Here is a 20,162-nt window from a genome sequence, read left to right as displayed (position 1 = left end):
TATCTTTTGTAATATAGGCTAACTAGAGCAGCTTTGCTCCAGTCTCAAGAACAGATGTATACACAGTTGGTTGGGCTATCTATATACGTTTCATGCAAATTTGTTCTTAAAACTTCGGTCGTTTACTCGAGTTTGCGTTGCAACGTCAACAATAATCTTCTTTTCGTTTTGCTTTTCCATTACTAATTGGGGAAAAAAAGTTCAACGGAAGAAAGTTTTACTCGGCTTCAGTTGTCACAGGAAAAGAACTGACATTTGTTACTCAATTTGAGTAACTGGTTGCTTAAAAAAGCATCAGTTACTTAAAAGACGACTTCAAAAACGTAAAACTTTTTACTGCGTTTGATTTTCTTAAAATAGTGTTCTTCTTATGTGCTCTTACTCTAATGGAATTTTTGTGTCAGGAGAATATACGTACAACGAAGCCACGAAAACACATTAAAAAATTGCAAGAGAAAACAAAGTACGAAATAATGCATGATAAAATGATTGTATGGCAAGGAGGGTAGAAGGAGGATACTGCAGATCCGCACTTGACGGTTTTAAATGACGAAGCTCGCAAAAATAAAAAATGAGTTGAATATATACTGAAATAAGAATAGGAGATACGCGCGCGCAAGTGAGTGAGAGAGAGAGAGAGAGAGAGAGAGAGAGAGAGAGAGAGAGAGAAACAGCTCGGAAGCAGTATGCGTCATGCAAAAAAAAACTCGTAAAGCAGTGTATGAAAAATGTCGTAAAAAACGAAGGCGCGTGCACTTGCGTATCGCTATCTCTTACAACGTACATTATGCGCGTATACATATTAAACCAAACGCACAATGGCATTAAGACGTAATGCCAGATATGAGTAGGCTTTACGAGTAGTTCATCACTTTTACGGGTCAGATTATTTTTTTAATGCTCGTAAGCGTGTACAACTAGCAAGTACGACTCTTTTGTTTTTGTGCTTGTCTACTTACACAAGATTGTAGTTACGTGAGCTTGTAAAATTTGGAAAGCCACTGTCGTTCTTTCGAGCTTGTAACGCACCGCGTATAAATTTAATGATTGAATTGCAAAGCAAAGCCTCGGCTTCGAATTTCGTACAGGGACATAGAAGCCTTGGTCTATTATTGACCGCTAATACTCAAATCCACGCTTCGGGCTAATCTGATTAGATGCTATTGTGATTTGGATTATATGTACAGAGAAGGCTCACGTGTTATAGCATAAAGCAGTAGAGAGACGTAAACCCGAGAAGCGTTACGCGAAACAAAAAGAAAGAAAAGAAACGTTAATCGTACAAGAAAGATTGCTAATTGTTCGTCTAACACAGCTACTTATCACGTTGAGTGCGTTGAGTGGGAGAACACTTGATACTTCTTCAACAGGCAGAGAGTATTTTCGACGGGTCAGGTCGGCGAAAATTAATTTGGCCTTCGGAATAGCTTTAAAAGCTCGCCGTGAGCAGTGCGAGTTTGGAATGTTCAATGCATCACTGTGGCGAGGCCTTTTTGCGGTGGGCACTAATTGAGTACGCGAGCCGACTCGACAATTGCCTGTTTGCGCTCACTACTCGTCGTCACCCCTTACTACAGGGCTCTCAGACAAAAGACCGCGCGTCGACTGCAGCGCGCCGCTTGCTTTCCTAATAAGTCTCAGTTTTACTCGTTATGTCATTGACGGATCACTTCGCAAGCGAGCATTTAAAATCTTCCGAACAAATGGACTTAACGATTCACTGATATCGCCGTTCGTTAAAAATATAGAACATTCATTTGCTTCGTATGAGCTGATAATCAACTAAATTGAACGTAAAGCGAATCCTATAAGCGAAGAAAAAAAAAAGAGGAAATATCGGACCACCGAAAAAGTCAATGGCAATTCGAGCGTGCAAAAGCCACATTGTCGTCGGTCAATCCGATTCGGAACGTAATTCGCGATTATCTAACGGTACTCGTAAAACGAAGTTCTCTCCACCCACAGCGGGATATTTCGCGCGGCGGGCATTATGTCGACGAGCGATTATCACGTCTACCCGCTCGCGAATCATTCGCGAGGATATCCTCTGCGCGCGAAATATATAACGATACTTTGAAATAGACCTAGTACGTGTAATTTCGCACAATTCCAATTGAATTTATGGTTACTTTTTTCCGAACAGTTTCGGTTTCAAACATTTTATTTTCCCCGTTCGATGCGAAATTGCCGCTTTGGGCTTTTTATTCCGCGTGTCCCTGGCTCGTTGATGAATTTAACAGCTTTTAATTGAGTGCAGTCCTTGATGGATATATCTCTCTGGAAGTGCGCTTGTTGAAATGTTAAATGGTTCGGTCCTGGGCAGTTTCTCTCGTTTGGAGATTCTCGCTGTCTTTTTTTCATCCACTGGTGACACAGCCATTTCATCGCCATTGCCGTCATCAAGCTAAACGGTTAAATCTTTTCTTTCTTTTGTAGGTGGGCTCCCTCGCACAAAAAAGCAATTTCAGTTTATATCAGTTTTGTGCGCAGAGCCTAAGTAATAAATCCGTTGTTCGCTTCTCAAATTCGTGTGATGAAATTCTAGTTAACAGTCAACTTTGGCTATATCCGATACACATATTGGCTTTTGAAAGAATTCATACGGTAGTGTCAGGCGCGCTATTGAAAAGCCATTACTACTCGTATTATTCTCGTCCTGAAAAGGCATATGTGCGTGTGTATGCGCGCGCGCCGATCGAATAGCAATGATGAACCAGATTTAAAGCATTCAATCGAATATGGTACTTCGCTCGCGGCAGCTACGAGAGAGAGAACACCAGTGGACCGGTCGGAATTTCAAATGGCGGCCGACGGAACAAAAAGTCCCGGGGCACTTGACTATAGAGCAAGAGAAAGACAAAAAAAAAGTAAAAGCCGAACGCTAGAAAATGCATATATGTAGGAAAAATATTCCGGCAAAATCGATGGGTAGCCCCGCTGCGTCGCGTCAATGATTCGCACCGCGTGAAAATGGCGTTATTTCGATCCTTATCGTAGGGGGCGAGTGTACGCGCGCGTGATTTATGGCTCAGCCTCCTGTGAAAGAGTTAATGGAGGCAAAATAGCGCACGCGTCGCTATGAATCCTCTCGTCCCACCCGCTCGCTCTTTTTCCCTCTCGCTACGTATATCGACGAGTATTATTGATGACGCTTGACGCATCGCGTCGCCAACGTATCTCTCTCTCTCTCTCTCTCTCTCTCTCTCTCTCTCGAGCTTTTAAATTTATTGAAGGGAAATCGAGCGCGCTTATCTCCCAACACGACTTTTTAATAATGTTTTTTTTTTCTGCACCTCCTTTTCTCCAGTCATTCGCGAAACGTGACTAAAATTTAATTTGAATAATGTCATTACAAACTGCTCCAATTTATATACCATGCGTTTCCCCAAGGCTTCTTTTCTCTTTCCCTTAAAAGCAGGAATATTGATTGTGTAACGGTCCACGAGAGAAGGCGGCAGGGAAGGAGAGAGATGTTATGTAAGGAAAAGGTACAGTTGCTATGGCTGTAATGATGGCTCGTCTGTCTTTCTAGGCAGTGCGAGCACTGTAATAAGCTTACTAGACCATTCGATGTCCGTCCGATTGTTCGCCTGGGCGGCACGGAAAATAAAAAAGAATGTCTTATATAAGAAGTTAGTGAGAATAACGTGAGAAAAAAAGCAAACCAACGCCAAGGGACTCAACAGTGTGCATACATTCTTTATATATATATATATATATATATATATATTATAATAAGGGTGGAATACAAAATTTAATAAAAGACGCGAGTAGAGTCGGTGATAAAGCTGAGGGATATTTAAAAAAGTCTCCGTTGTCGTTTCCATGAACGAGAGAACGACAGAACGAAGAAGATATAAGTTGTCGCTCTACTTCTTTCGCTTTGGGACATTTTCTGAGAGGGCAGAGTAATACATATATACCAAAAAATGCGCAACAGTGAATTTAAATGAGAATGAAGAATTTAACGATGTCTCTTGCTTCTCGTCTGTTTCAGCAATTTCGTCACACATACCTGGCCCAGTACAAGATCGTGAACTTGGAGACTTTGTAAGTAAACGAGCCGTAACCGCGCAAAGCGAGCGAGCCTTATCGCATTATACGTTATATAATCATATTTCAGACTTATTTCCGGCTAAAATTTCGATTTGCATTTTCATCCACAGCCGCAAACTGCAAACTGCGCGAACGCAAATTTAATCCCCTTCTTGGATGACTTTTATATATGCGCGCTATAGCCCCTTCGTCTTCCGCCCGCAGCAACTTTCTCATCCGTGGATTTATATATTACGCGCTGACGTTGCTTTAAGTGAGTCCTCTCTCGTGAAGAATGCGCCACTTGTAAATCTCAACTTTAAACTGCAGCATAGCACCTCTTCTAACCCACAGCGGTGGAGGCTTCCCTTCCATTTCTTAACGATGTTACGCCGACCAATTTTCACAAATCATTCTCCTCAACTTGCGCGTGCGCGCGAACTTTAATTTTCACTTAGAACGCAAGCAATTTATGCCTCCCGCTACTTGATCTATTAGCTCGCCTCTCGCTGGACGAAATGGTTTTCATTTCTGCCGAATAAAATCCAATTCCCCTTGGCTGTCTTAAGGAGTCGTCGGTATGCGAATGCACTCCGGAATTTAAATCACTACTGCCTCGTACTTTCTACGAATGAAAATCTAATTGTCTCATTTTTCATCGACTAATTTTACGATTATTGGATCACCTACAACAAGCCAGAGAAAAAAAAACAACAGCTAAAAATTATATAGCTACAAACATATAACGATAGCGCCACTTTTTCAAATTTACGCTTAACTGAGCATCGAGTTTATTCGCTCTATGGAGCAGCTCTCGGTGCGACTGCAGCAGCAGCGGTAAGCAGTTGAGGGAAGTTGGGATAAAATGCATTACACGCCGTTCCTAGAGAGACCTTTTCTTTTCCGTTTCTCTCTCCCTTGTATAAATCCTCTTTTTCGTTCCTTGTACTTGCAGCGAGCAATGACCACGACAGACAGGCCCGTTTTTCTCCTTTTCTCTCTCTCTTCCTTCTCTCACCGTTCTATATAGCTGGGCTGCTCTTCTTCTCCCAGCACTCTCTCTCTCTCTCTCCCTCTGCAGACCTCGTCGCTTCATCTTATTCCTCTTAGCGTTTGTCACTCGAGCGGCGCGCCGCCGTCCGGGCTACTTGTACCTTCGGTCCCCGACGATCCGCTTGTTTATTGGCATCCTGCCGATAATTCCCGATTGAAATTGTCCCATTATGCCACGCCTTGATTTATAAATGCAATATGTCTTTTTTCCATACCAAAAAGTATAGTGAAAGCTTGTTCGATGTCTGATAAGTTGCAGTGCTTTGTCAATACGTTATTTACAATGACGACGTGACTTCATTAACGAAGCTTATATATATATACACACACACACACACACATCTCTTTTGTCGTCGCAATGAAATATATCGAATAATGACACGTTCATTATGCTTGAAATGATGCTTCGCAATTACAATTTTCAAACAAACCAATTGTTCTTCGATCACATCAAAGCAGCATTATTGATGTTTTATATTTTATCGAATTTACATTAAAAAAATGATTAATAAGTTCATCACATAAATGCAGTCGTAGTAAGCTGTTAGACACTTTTATAACTCATTTAATATCAATTAAATTTCACGGGGCTATAAAAGTTGCGTGAAATGCTCTTTGTAAATAAACAACGAGGTTATTAATCCAAGTTTTATTGCAAAATCACATCTCGTTGAGTCGAAGTGGAAAAAACCAGTTATAATAGAAAGGCAACGTCAAAATCGTCGAACGATGAATAATTCGAAAGGAAAGGTCCGTTGGAGATGTTTGAGGCGAGCGTGCGTCGCCTTAGGGTGTCCTGAAAAATGCACCAAAGCCAAAGCAAAAAGATAAGAGTCTTCTTCAGTCTCCCTCTCTCTTTCGTTCGGCGTGTCTCGTTATTCCGTCGTCGTCCTCGCTAGCGCGCGCTAGAGAAGTGGCCCGCAGGAATTCCCGGACAATGCAGTTACGTCTCTCTCTCTCTCTCTCTTGCCCCGTGTAATATGCACAGAGTACAACTCGGCACGTACATACGTCGTACAATGCCGCTGGGGAAAATGTGCCCTTCTCTTCTGGTACACATACACAAAGCTCATGCGACGCTTGTCATATGCGAAAGAAGCGACTCCACGTCGTATGAATACTATGCCTTTTTCGTCCAGTACGTCGCCTCGTGTTGCAGTCTTATTCTTATTGTATGTGTGTGTGTGTGTGTGCTCACTCCATGCATATTTACAGCTGTGCGCATAGCTTGGAAATCGAAAAACTTCTGCCTGATATTTCTTTATCGCGAGTCGACCGATCCATTGGCCTTTATTCCACTCTTCACCGTGTTGTGCTATCCTTTTTTACGACTGACGCTACGCTGATATCGTCTACTTCGGCCCCTCGCTCCACATTCTACTAGAATGCAAATTTCAGTTTGCCTGTGAAATACATTTACATGTTTCCTAATTATATAAACTTATTAAAAAAGAACGCCTTAAAGTTTATATGCGTGTGTAGTTTTTGCGTTGAAATTATACTTGACATATAACTAATCCCGAATATGTAACTTTTGAGTTGCGTTGAAAAAACGTTGCATTTTCGTAAATTAACATCACTACGGGAATACTGTTATTATTACGTTGAAGTGCATGCAAGTTACATTATTAACAATTTTATCTAAATCGTTTGCTTTACTATCTGATAACAAAATACCGATGACAATATATGAAACGAGTAACAAATGGTTTTCGATGAATTGCAGACAAGAGACATTGCTGACCAGTAACGAGTCGCAAGGATTACAGCTGGTGGTTTGGGCGCCTCAGGGTAACGGCCTCGTCTACGTCTTACAGAGTAACATCTATTACCGACCTCAAGCTGAAGTTGCCGAGGACTACCAGATCACAACTAGCGGCGCCTTCGGCACGATCTACAACGGTGTACCAGACTGGGTGTACGAAGGTGAGTGGCGCATGTTCCTCTATCCCAGTTTTTTACCGATTATTTTTTTCCTCTTTTGTGGCAAATAGCAATCGTAAAATGTACTTTGATTAAAGATTGTTTTTTCTCTGATGTGTATATATGTGTGTGTGTGTGTATGTGTGTGTGTGGGCGGTATATCCGCCACCACCACTACCTACTTGACTTTCCTGACCATACTGCTGGAGTAACTTCCTTTCAAGGCTAATTGCCTTGGTGATTCATTATACTTTTCTCTTTCCTCTCTCCCTTTTTCTCTCTGTCCCTCTCTCTCTTTCTCTCTCTCTCTCTCTCTCTCTCACTCTCTCTCACTCTCTCTCAGCCAATATTCTACGGATAACCGACTTTCTCTGTTTGCGATATTTTGCAAGCGAATTTTTAACGCTTTATGAAAATTCATATTTCGTGATGTATTATGTGTATGCGCGCGCGCTTGTGCATCTATATATATATATAAGACTGAATAAATAAATATATGTGTGTATATATATAAATAAATATATGTGTGTATATATATATATATATATACACATATATTTATTTATTCAGTCTTTGATAGCGCATATTATTGTTGCACTATTTGAGAAACTTTTGTACATTACGATTACGTTGTTATATACTTTACCAATTTATAGCTTCTCAGTTTGCTTATATTTTACAAAGATTTGGTAATAAATTAAACTGTTAACGCTTTTATAAGGTGATTGGTCGATATTTTAAGCTATAATGCCATGAAATACTATACTGAAACGCAGTATCTAGTTCCAAACTCGTGTCCCAAAATTCTATCGACTGTTCAGAATACACGATCAAAAGAAAAGAAGCGCGCGAGTGCCAATAAAGCGTGCGCTAATTGCTCGTTCAAGCGTGCGCTTAAAAAAAAAGAAAACGTTGCAGCTACAAGCAAAAAAATGCATATTCACTAAAGCAATTGCACGAAAAGAGAGAGAGAGAGAAAAAAGAGAGAGAGAGAGAGAGAGAGAGAGAGAGAGAGAAAGGAAAGGGGCGGAAGAATAGTTCGACTATCTTTTTCGGCGAAAGAAGTCCCGACACAGTATGGTTAACGCTGACGATGCTAGCGCTAGTCGCAATTAATTGATTGGCTAAAAACCAGCTGTAAGTGCATTGACGTAAATAGCGGGCTGGCTCGTCGATAGATTTTACTATGCATGAGGTTGGATCGTATCACTTGTGTAAGCGCGAAAAGTCGTCGGAACACGAACAAACGAATGAAAAAATGAAAAAAAATTGAAATCGAATACTGTCGCGGCATTAGTTATACGTGACTCGACTACGAAGCGCAACACGGTCACTTCCAGTAGGACTACCTACTCGCTACGCTTGCGGTTGTGCGTTCTTAGCGAAAGTCAAATTTACATTCGGACTCTCCCCTCCGTCGTTCGCGTAGAATGGCAAATAGGCGTCGTTTACGCAAGCCAGTCAACTGCGTTGCCACGAACTGGACGAGAACATTGGACGTTTACACGCTTCAGCTACCAAAGTCACTGTCTCTTCAGCTCGCTTGAACAGTTAATCCTCGACAAGTGTGCGCGCCTAATACGTCTACCCCCAATTAAACCTCTATTATCCTATCTCTTTGTTTTTGTGCTGTGTGTTGGAAGCTTCCACACAAAGCTATTAAATACTTGATGATTATTTTTTGATGCGCCTATCTACTCTTTCTGATGGAAAATGCGCATCAAAATGACAGGATAATCTTTAGGATTATACAGATACTTCAAATAATTGCCACTGACTTGCCAATATACTGACAATGGACAATCGTCATAAATTCATTAACTTATATCGAAAAAGCAACGATGAAAAACAATACAGTAGTACAAGTCAATTATAGTCAGCCGCAATACTTATTTGATTGGAAAACATTCTTTCGAAAGCTCATTAACTAAAACGAGAATAAGGATGATTTGAACGTAACATTAAAACGAAAGATAGTGTATTTTATCTCGAAGCTTGTAGGTTTATCAGTAATATACATATGTATCGCACAAGCGATCAGCTAACTCGCGCGAGTTTTTTTCTCGTTCGGCGACGATATACTTGTGCGAGCTATGGTATTCGCGCGAAAGCACGTTCAAAGATTAAGCGAGCAAATGCGTTTTTCGCTACTCGCGGATGTGACATTAACACTGTCGAAAGGATTTATAAGAATGCTTTAGCAAATCCATGTGCACTTGCTAATGGAGCGCAGACTTACACGGATCCTCTCTCTCTCTCTCTCTCTTTCTCCTCCCATAGCATTACTGCTACTGCTCCACATTTCATCGTATCAGAGAGAAACGCGCAACCTTACTGCTCCACTATATAACTTCGCACAGCGGCCTAAGCAAAAATCCTTCGAATAATGCTAGTTCTTACGAGCTTGCATTTCGAAATCGACTCTGATCAAAAGTTCTGTTTTTCACGTTTTTTCCAGTGAGAGAGACGACGTGAAAAATCGACGAGATGCTGTAAAAGAGAGAGAAAGAGAGAATCCGAAAAATCATCTCTACCAGGTGGTTTTTCGCACTCCCTCTTACTTTTCTTCTTTGAGTAGCAACCATTTTCGTGTGTGCGATAGCGATATACGATTACTCAAGCGATCTACGACGACGATTCCGACTTCGGCGACAGCTTATTTGTCTTCTCTTGGACTCGCTTCTTGATCTTGGCTAGGAAGAGGAAAAATATCGGAATTCAAGACACGGATCTGATTTGGAATTCTATGCTCTACTTATGCGAAAGGGGCGACTTCTTTTAGAAAGGTGTATGTGAGTCGGCGGGGAATATGAATGAAAAGCGAAGGCGACATATGGAGGCGAATGAAATAAATCTTTATTTTTTTCTTCATCGGCGAAACGAATGGGACAGGAAAAATGAGTAACAAAATACAAGTAGCTCGATAAGTGCAGAGTTGGCGTTAATGGTGGTCGATAAATATTTAATCTTTCAAAAAGAAAAAATTCTTATTACAAGCTACCTGAAGTAATAGGAACTTTCGAGTCTCTACAATATTTTCAATTCATTTTCGGCGATATTCGGTTCACTGGCGAGCAGAAAGTTTCTTTTTTTTTAATTCAACTTCTAGACCACTTCATTGCTAGATTTTCCAATGCATTCGCAAGATAATTAACGAATATTTGCCAAAGAAAGTGACAAAGTTAAGCAAAAATGCTACCAATGATGAATAAAGAGAAAGAAATTTGACGTCACACTCTCGCTTTTGCATGGCGAGAACGGGGTTTTACTACGTGATCGGATTTTTGGCGTGTACGCTTGCGCGGGCCCGCTCTCCTTTTGCAATAACCCGCAGTGTACGCCCAGAGAGAAACAAATCCGGGTGTTCGTAAAATCAGCCCCTCGTGAAAATTGAAATGGAACGTGGCGTACAGTCGTACGTACGCGTGGGCAAAAATCCGATATATAGCCAAGGTACGAAAAATTTAAGGAGTCTGGCGTGACGCGAAACTCGACACATGTAAATCAGGCTTTATTTTACGCGCTGACGCAAGCGCACATATACATTGAACTGCTGCTAGTGCCGGTGGCTATCGACAGACCATCGAGCGGCATTACCGTATCGAAGGGACTGCTGGCAAGAGTCGATTCGATAATGTACCTCGTTCTCGTCGAAGTCTGCTAGCTTCCTCTCGAGACGACGACACTACGTTGAATTCTAACGCCCCTCCCCTCCTCCCCCCGAGAATGTAATCTTCGGCCTCGAGCGAAAAACCGATTGCGATATTTGCTTTTTCTCCTCTTATACCTTTTCTCTCTTTCTCGGATAAAGCAGTACTTTACTGTCTTTCTTTGCATTTGTCGATGTGTTTTACAATAAAATCCTCATTGTTACGTTAAAATGCGAAGGAGAGATAATCTATGGAGTAATTTAGCGGGTGCGTTTAGCACTATATTCAATAGGTGTGCATGCACAGACAGCATTAAACTAATATTCGCATTGATTCTGGCGTCTGCATCAGACACTGGTTCGCTGGCCATTTGTGATTTAATTGTAATGTTGGCATTGCCTTGTTTGCTTAATACAATTGAATGATTAATGCTTAGCAATCAGAGTAGCTAGAGGATAGTCAATTGACGACGTAATATTCTCAAGCGGGTAAATATTTTTATTGACGTAATTGAAAATATGTTATTTTTAAGCTTATCGAACGTTCGACAATTGAACTCGAAAAGTCTCGAAGTTGGCGTAGCGCGGAATTTGTCACAAACCATCAATATATACATATATATATATTTGCAGGTACAAGCACCTCATTCTTCTTTTAAAAGCTCTGAAGTACGCTCCTGTAACATGGTCGCGTCGCCGTGTAACCCGACGTAGAGTAATGTAATTCCAAAAAGGCAGCGTGTACGCGCGCGAAGAAATAAAACGAGCCAACGAAGGCAAGACGGGAAGTACATCGAGGTAACTAAAGCGCGATGAAATACGCACGGCGCGCTTCAACTTGTCAATCGTCGAAAAAGAGAAAAAGAGCGAGGTAAAGTATCGAACGGAAGAGGAGAGGATGAGGAGGACACGAGGAAGGGAGGAAGTCGGCCTTGGCAGGGGCCGTGCGCGCGTTTCTGCTGCACGTTGCAAGCGAGGACTAGCTCTTCCTCTTATTCTGCACGCTTCGTAAACAGCCGAGGATGCTTACGTAACGCACAAAACCCCTTGTTAAAACGCTCGCGAGAGAGGGTGAAAGAGTGGCGCGACTAGTAGTCACGGTCTGCGTTAAATCAGACGCGCCTTGTATCTCGCTTCAAATACCGCGTCTTTCACTTGTGCGTACTACGCATCAACAACTTTTATATTGGAGAGATTTTTTGCAAGATACTCAAACTTGTCGTTGCAAACGTCGTTTGAAAGATTGTCGAGTACTTTTGAAAGTGATTTGATGATTTTATCATCGTTACTAATGAACAATACGATCAAGTGGTGAAGTTTCCTTGAGTGCAATTGTTGTATCCGCTTATTATAATTAATCCCAGTACAGTCGAATCCCGTAATTAGGAAGTTGACTAACGCTCTAGCTACCAAACTATTCGACAAAGGTTTTGAACTCCATTGTATACCCGCATATTCACAATGTGCAACGAAATTCCGAGGAAAGCTTTGCCGTTACATCGCCAAAGTTAAATCGATTGTTCCAGCCTTAAATAGCTGTGTGGGTGTATACCGTGAGCAAACGTCTATTTCATTGACTTTAATTGCAGCGACGTGACGGGAAAGCCGACCTTGCATTAATGGCATACGTGCCACGTGTCAGATTGACAATCGTTCAAACAAAGCACGTCTGCCACGCAGAAGCTCTAACGACACTTTTTGTTTTGATAATGTCAGCGCTGTATTAAAGAAAAGTCTCGAATTCCGCGCTTGTTATGCCGCGAACTCGCTCTGGCGCGCCTTTGTGCTTGCGCGAGTTTCGAAACTGGCGTAGTCACGATATGGGCGCGCTACCGTTAACTAGGATGTTGAAGAACTTCCATCCCGTGTCAGCACGTACGTCTCGTAAATCCGCTTACGTAGCCGCACCTCCTCATCGTACGTACGGCCTCTAATTTATTCATTATCGGAGTGTTTACTTTGATTTGATTGCTCATCACGTGAGGTCTGCGCGCTCTTGCGAGTAAAGAAGAACAACACGCGCGCGCCCACGCTAATTGAACTTGGAGCAATTGTTGGAGCGTGGCCGAGCGACGTAACAAATACTCGGCATCGAATTGCCCACTTTGTTTGGCCAATTATACACGTCGCTATCGAGCACGCTTGAAATTCCTGCCATATGTAGCGGCGAGTGCGATTAAAGCAGATCAATTTTCGACCTGCATTATAAATTTCATTACGCAGTGCGGCAGTGGCGTATATCTCTCTAAAAAGGAAACAAGCTCATTACCCCGCGGATAATTTAGCGTCCAGTGCTTGGCAGACGAAGTAAAAGTATAAGCATAAATATGTGAGCGCTAATGATACCACGAGGAAAAGCATAAAAGCCCGCGAGACACTTGCTCTCACACGAGCGCAATTAGTGAGTGCAGGGCGTAAGGCCATGTTTGCTTGATATTTCTCAGGGATGCTGCTGTCCCCTTGGGCCGCTAGCTGCTCTTCGCGCGTTAACGCGATAATATTTCGCCCCGGCAACGCGTCTTACGCTCGCGCTTAATTTCTCTGCCAAATTAGAGCTGCTGCTGCTACGCCATCCCAGCTCCAATTCTAGTCTCGCTTGTACCTCTCTCTTTTTCTCTCTTTCTCTACCCCTCCCTCCCCCTCCCTTCCTCTCGCTCGCTCTCTCTCTCTCTCTCTCGACGACGACATAAGCAGTGCGTAAGCTGCTTCTACTATGTGAAACTGGAAAAGACGCTACGATCTTCTTTCCGTTCGCCTAAGATTGCCATGCTCGAATTGCCACTCGAGCGAATTCCAATACCGTCTATTGGTTTTCAAGTGGAAACTTGAGCGAACTTCTTTTTATGAAGATCCACGTTTGCCCCGCGAGCTATTCCTTTTGCTATGCAAAACAAGCAAATATTGATACTTTAACGAATATTTTAACGACGAAAGTACAGAAATCAAATCGTTCTCGCGCTCACTTCTTCTTTTGTGTTTTCTTTTTCAGAGGAGGTATTCAGTTCTAACAAGGCAGTATGGTTCTCTCCGAGCGGCACCAAATTGGCCTTCGGCCACTTCGACGACTCGCACACACCAGTAATGAACATCCCTTACTACGGGTTTCCGGGATTGACTTTTCAATACCCCACAGCCATATCAATTCATTACCCAAAGGTAAGTGGATCAATAAATCAATACTTTCTCTATGACGTTGCTCAATCTATAGAAAACAGCTGCTGCTTGTCGATGACTCTTGAATTCGTTGAAAGAAAAATCAAATCTGATAAATGTAAACTATTCAAATAACAGATATTTTCCTAGCTAGCTACTATTGATATACCTTAGTATACTTGATATTCGCTGGAGCAAGTGTATATTTTTGTTAGAAATTTCGAATTTGGGGGCAGCCCATCAATCTTAACCCAACAATATAAATCCTTAAGATGCCAATATACGTGATCAGCACGAATTCAGCGTGTCCCTTTTCGTTCCTCGTGTATCGGCAGCTTTTCAAAGCTTCTATGCGATATCTAGCGTACGATTCGCTTCTTGTAGTGCCTTTCCCCCTGTTGCAGATGTTTAACCGGGCAAAATCCAGATTGGCTCAGTTGTTGCTCGTCTCGTATATAGTAAAGTCTTGCGGGAGAAGGAACTTTGTTGCTATATTCTCTCTCTCTCTCTCTCTCTCTCTCTCTCTCTCTTCCTCTCTTGTCTCTTTTTCTCTATATCGTCTTTCTTTTCTTTTTCTTTTTTCATTATATGTCCTCAAAAGTTTTTAATATTTCTTTAAAAGAGATGAGAAAATTCTCGACGAAACAAGTTGTTTATCGAGGCGACTAATACGATTTTAACAATACTGACCGATGGTTATTTTCAAGGGAATCTGCGAAAAACAATGTTTCGTGCTTCATGGCAGAATCCAGTTACTCGATTTTTAAAAAGAATAACTGTGGAGGAAATGTGATTATCCTGTGACTGACTGTCAATACATTCAACGAGCTATTTAATAAATTCTATTTATACCCATTTAACTTTATTAGAGGTGATATGACTGTATATTTATTTGTTCAGTTCTCCATTACAGCATTTGAAAACAAAACCATTGCGCTCGCAGGAAATTCATGCTCGCATTTATTTTGTAGCATTGCCAATAACAATCTAGTTGACTGAACCTCTATAATAAAAAATTATATTTTCTGCAAAATACTCACAAGCGTAAGTCATATAAAAACTTTGGTTGGCAAATAAAAGATCCGCTACGAGTCAGTTCTAATGAAATTTTATTGTTGCCAACGTTTCGAGTAGACTGTTGTACTCTTTCTCAAGGCTGAAAATTTGATATTTTAACTGCTAACATAATTAATGCGAATAAGAAGTCTTTGCAAATTGCGGAGGATAAATTTCAATAAATTTCATTTGTACTAACTTTCAACTTGATTTTTCCCACAAAATAAAAAATAAAAATTAAAAATTATTGCATTTGTTTGCTATTCTGAAGCAAAATACAAGCAAGCGGTAAATATTAAAAAAACTGGTTATCAATCGCTCGTCTTTATATGGTAAAATACTTCATTTATGTCTGTAATACAGTGAGTTAATTGATGATGAATTTGATATTCGTGCGAGGAGGTAAAATTGGGTAGAGAGCGTCCATATCTTACGCTCTCATATAGAAACTCGCTTAAGTATTAAACGGCAACGAAAAACATCGAAATTTCAAGCTTCATAATATCTTTTAGTACGTAAAATACGATATGTATCTCCATAAAAGGGACAGCGTAAAATCCTCGTATTTATCGGACATAAAAGGAAGACAGCTTTGGCTCGTCAATCTCTCTCCTTGCCTCGAAATCCAAAATTTCCAATTTCGGACAAGCTAGAAGCTCAGGGCGCTCGATACTCCAAAATATAGCGTACATGCTCGCGGTCATCCGTAAAATAATTCCATTTGGAAGTGGGCGCAGCGCGAGCAGAAGCATAGAATCGATGCTCGCGAAAGATACTCAAGCGAAGTTTATATAGGTGCGAGCGCCAGAAGATAACACGACAATAACGAGGCATATAACACGAGTTTGCGATATCAAGACTCGCTGGTGGGTATTACAGCTGGGCGAGAGAGTGAGTGCCATTTCAGTGGCCTGGAGGTGCGATGGATTTGCCAGGCACTTTGTGCGCGTTATGTGCAATGACCACACGCCACGCAGACAGAGATAACCGTCGTACGACAATGTGCACTCGCTCGCTTGGCCATACGTGCTTTGTACATTTACATAATAAAGGTGTACCCTCTCCACTTTATATGAAGTCGTTTCGCAATTCGTGCTTCACCGTTTGCCGAGCTCGCTAATGCGTACGTGCGCGCGAGAGCTCAACCTGCTAAAAGTCCCGCGAAGTAAACTTTGAGCTTTAATCGCTTAGCGGGCTGCGGTTTTTGCAAAGCAGCTTCATTTTATCACCATCGGATTTACGACCAACGGCGTAAAATGATGCTTTCCCTTCTACTGTTACGAGCAATGTATTTTCATATATTGTTGGATTACCTCCAAATTAATAATCAAAAGTGCCCTATAGTTAAAAGCTTCTTTCCTGGAAAAACAAAGATCTCCATTAATAAAGCCGTTAGCTGACAGTCGCCGAATAATTGAAATAGCGCGAAGGCCCAAGTGAAAAAAAGCCGAGCTCGCGCGGCACGGGCAAACTAAAATAAACAGTACACACGAAAATTCGACGTGTTATCCCGGCCGTGCGAAACTTAGAAAAAAAGACTTGTAAGTCGTGATATAGCTGGACAGTCTGCCTCCCTAAAGTCTCCTACTGGCCGATCGAGCCCAAAGCGTATCCTCAATCCAAGAGCTTTACGCCGGCACTCTCTTTATTGGCCTGTAGTATTTCGTGTCCCTACACGACGACTACTCGGCCGCACGCGCAATCATTTTTAGATCCGACTACGTCGTATAAGCGAGAGAAGGAAACTAGTTTGCGCCACTGCTGCTGAATAAATTGGGAAACGATCGATGACAATGGTCTGGTTTCTCTCTCTCTCTCTCTCTCTCTCTCTGCTCGTAAAGTTGCACGCTCGACTTAGGGAAATGGGAAATTCACTCACGCCTATAAGAATGATAATCAAACGAATAAAGTAGTCACCGCGATAACAAGAGTCTTACGTTTACGTTTTTGTGTACCTCCCTTGCACGCTAGTTATGATTATATCGTAGTTGACATCTATCCCACTGGCTTATTTAATCTCAGTAGAAATGTCATTTATCCAAACGAATCGGCAAATAACGAAATCGTACGTGTATATTTCCCCTCGAACGGCGGAACGAAATTATGAGAAGTAGGCTGCCGTGTAAATCAAGCTGCAGATAAAAATGTAGAAAGGAAACGAGGGAGTCTCGAAGCTTTAAATTGATTTCAACAGCGGCTATTCCCCGAAGCGACGACGGCGAAGGTAAACGACATAGCTCCGCTCTTCTGGCCTCTCTTGGGGAAGACCAACTCGCTGCTGCTTGCAGTCATAGAGACAGCTGGACTCGTAAATGCCCTTTAAATCTTGCGATCTCACGAGACTCATATTCCGTCATAATATTCTCAATATATTAAGAGTCGAGTAAATCATGCTGCTTTTCATCGCATTAGCTAGTTTACGTCGCTCCTCCTTCAGTCATCTCTTGTTGCACTGATAAACTTCTCCGAAATATTTGAAGAATGCCGCAAACAAACTACTTGGAAATATTCAAAATTGACGTTCCATTTGAACAATTCGCAAGTATTACGCGCTTTTGGGAGTTTTGGGAGCCCTGCAAAACAATTGTTCTTCATAAACGATGAATTCCCGAGATTCACAGAAGAGTAGGTCACCTCGTAAACAAAATAAGTGCACATGATAATGGCCCTAAAAGCATAAACAAGAATAAAGTCTTCTTCAGCGAGATGAGAACGGGAGAGAAAGCATCCATTAAGAACATTTGAAAAACAGCCTGAGCGCAGTAGTTGGCGAAAGTCTACGTAAAGGTAGCAATTATGAGCGAGGGGGAGCCAACCCGAAGTAGTGGCAAGTATATGTACTCGCTAAACGATAGTAATAACGGCAGTAACTCTTGTGAGAGGGAGTTCACATGTCTCGTTGAGCCACACGTCGTCGTTGCGCGATAGTGCAGTTGGACGACTCAGAGTGCCCCTGCGGTTGCTTCAAAATCATTCGGAGATAATCGTTTATTTTCTTTCTCAGTGATGAACTACACTGGATGTGTGGCACATTGTTGAAGAAAGTAGTCTGAAGTCTGATGTACTGAAAATTTGACTTTGCAACTTCACATTCAAACGTTTCCGAGGCAACTTTGTACATTTTAATACAGAGTTTCATCAACAAGATTTTTCTTGATCAACGTTATAACTTTCTTTTTTCGCCACACTAATAACTTCTGTACGTAATCAAAGCATTAAAAACTCTACAAAGGCTTCCTTTGACGGAATCCACGTGCTAGACGATAAATTGGCATGCGGTTTAATTGAGAGATACATAGGTTATGTATAAATTGCACTCAATAAGGCTCGGGTAGGCTTTTGCACACTCTATTATTGCATCCCCCCCTTCCTATCCTCTCGCTCTGTCTCGGTTTTTGGGATTATACGACTATTGCACAAGAGTGAATGGAATCCGCGCAGAGTTCGTTTATTGGTATTTGGAAATTAGAGAACATTTCAGGAATTTGTTATGATAAGCTCGCTTTAATTTGTGTGCTATACGCTCGAAGCCAAGCTACAAAGACTTGCTGCAAGTAATCGAGCTATGATATGTCACGCAAAGCATTCGTATATAGATTTGGTTGAGACTCCAATTTTTTAATCAAGGTTCCACGTGATCAATGTCTCTCGTTTGCTTGGATTTCGTAGTAATTATTGAGAAAAGAAATGTTTAATGTTGGCGGTGATAAAGTAGGATAGACAGTGTTGAGCTTTATTTAAGCATGATGATGTCGGTAAACAACTAATCTTCGGATTACGATAAAATTAGCATTAAACGGTCAATTCATAAACAAAAAATGGAAATTTTTGATCAATTTGTGGTAAGAAAATAGAAAATCTGATGGTTAGGGGTTATAGCAGCAGCAGTAGCAACGGCAGCAGCAGTAGGGTGTACCCGTAATAAACTTTCGACCAACTTTATGACCGATCGCGTAATCAAGTTTGATTGATTTGTTTGCTTGTTACAGAGTGGCACGCAAAATCCATTGGTGAAATTATTTTACGTCGATTTGGAGCAAGTCATCAGCGGCAACGTGAGTTTAATTGAAATAGAAAGCCCATCAAAACTGTCACGCCAGGAGAGAATTTTGGCAGCAATTTCTTTCCCCACTGAGAGCCTTGTGTCTAGCATATGGATGAATCGAGTACAAAATCAAGCTTATTTCCATCTCTGCAATGTGGTCACTCGCAAGTGCAACACGGTAACGATTACTTTCATTGTTTTTCCGCCCTACGTTCAATGTGTTATAATTAAATTTGTTTTCCTCTTAACTTTATAGTTGTAAAGTACTTCGGGCAATGTAATTAGTAACTTTAATAGTTTTTATGGGCTATACAGATTAAAGTTGCATGAGAGCTGTAGTGCGCTGGGTAAGTCAAGTATATAATTAATTTGATTGCAGGCCCTTGAGTACAAGGAAAGAAACGGCTGGGTGGAACAGTTCGTGCCTCCATTATTTAGTAAAGACGGTACAGGTTTTCTTCTGATTCTGCCGCAAAAACAAGGCAATCGAGGCGATTGGAGACATGCGGTTTTAGTAACGAACGCTACAACCGACTCGCCGAAACTGACCGCGCTGACTTCGGGTCTCTTTGTGGTCACGGAAATCGTGGTTTGGGACGAAGACAATCACTACGTGTAAGTTTATCATTCTTTCAAAGATTCGACGTGATGCTCGGAAAAATGCAAATTCCCAACGGTAGAATGCAAAGAACAAACGAGAACGGAAGAAGTAAAATTTTGTTTGGCCGATTGAAAGGAAAGCGAAATTAAATCGGCTACACGAATTTGCTTTTCTTCGTCGCGAACTTTTCGCGCAAAAGCGCCAAGGTGCGTGATCCATTTTAGATATCGTCGGCCGTGCAGAACCACAACTTTTCTACTGACGCTGCTGCGCGTCCGTTGTACGCGCTCGTGCACCAGCCTGTTCGTTAAACTGGAACGACTTTTTAATTAGTTCGGCTTCTTTCGCTCTCTTGCGCTCTTACAACATCGCAATCGTTACATCGCTGCGCTAAATCAATACGGCCGTTTTGCTTGCCCTCCTCTTCCCTTATCAATTACATTTCTTTTATCTATGAATCCGTGTCAATTTACCCTTCTCCGTTACGTTTTTAATTGCACATCAAGCCTGCACAAAAATATACTGATACTCAAAGTATTTATTAATTATAAAATGTCGATATTTGCAGCGTTCAAAAATTAATTAATTACATGTTTTTTATTAATTTTGAACGACAAATTGAAACTTCAGTAACGTTGAAAAGCTTT

At 41.5% G+C, this 20,162-nt stretch overlaps 1 protein-coding gene across 4 annotated transcripts in view; it reads left to right on the top strand.

Moving 5' to 3' along the window:
* Positions 1-20,162, top strand: part of LOC131668751 (venom dipeptidyl peptidase 4-like) — a 156,731-nt gene that overhangs the window by 118,289 nt on the left and 18,280 nt on the right. For all 4 annotated transcript variants that reach the window (XM_058943164.1, XM_058943167.1, XM_058943165.1 and 1 more), the window contains 5 exons: positions 3,998-4,050; positions 6,815-7,014; positions 13,650-13,816; positions 18,859-19,092; positions 19,294-19,529. In XM_058943164.1, coding sequence (XP_058799147.1) covers positions 3,998-4,050; positions 6,815-7,014; positions 13,650-13,816; positions 18,859-19,092; positions 19,294-19,529 — 890 coding nt within the window. The remainder of the gene's footprint in view (positions 1-3,997; positions 4,051-6,814; positions 7,015-13,649; positions 13,817-18,858; positions 19,093-19,293; positions 19,530-20,162) is intronic.

The sequence above is a fragment of the Phymastichus coffea genome, unplaced genomic scaffold (assembly GCF_024137745.1).
Source record: "Phymastichus coffea isolate CEN01 unplaced genomic scaffold, Cenicafe_Pcof_1.1 PCOF00083, whole genome shotgun sequence".
NCBI classification, from domain to species: Eukaryota; Metazoa; Arthropoda; class Insecta; order Hymenoptera; family Eulophidae; genus Phymastichus; species Phymastichus coffea.
The sequence above is the reverse complement of the archived record's forward strand: the minus strand, read 5'-3'. Positions and strand labels throughout refer to the sequence as shown.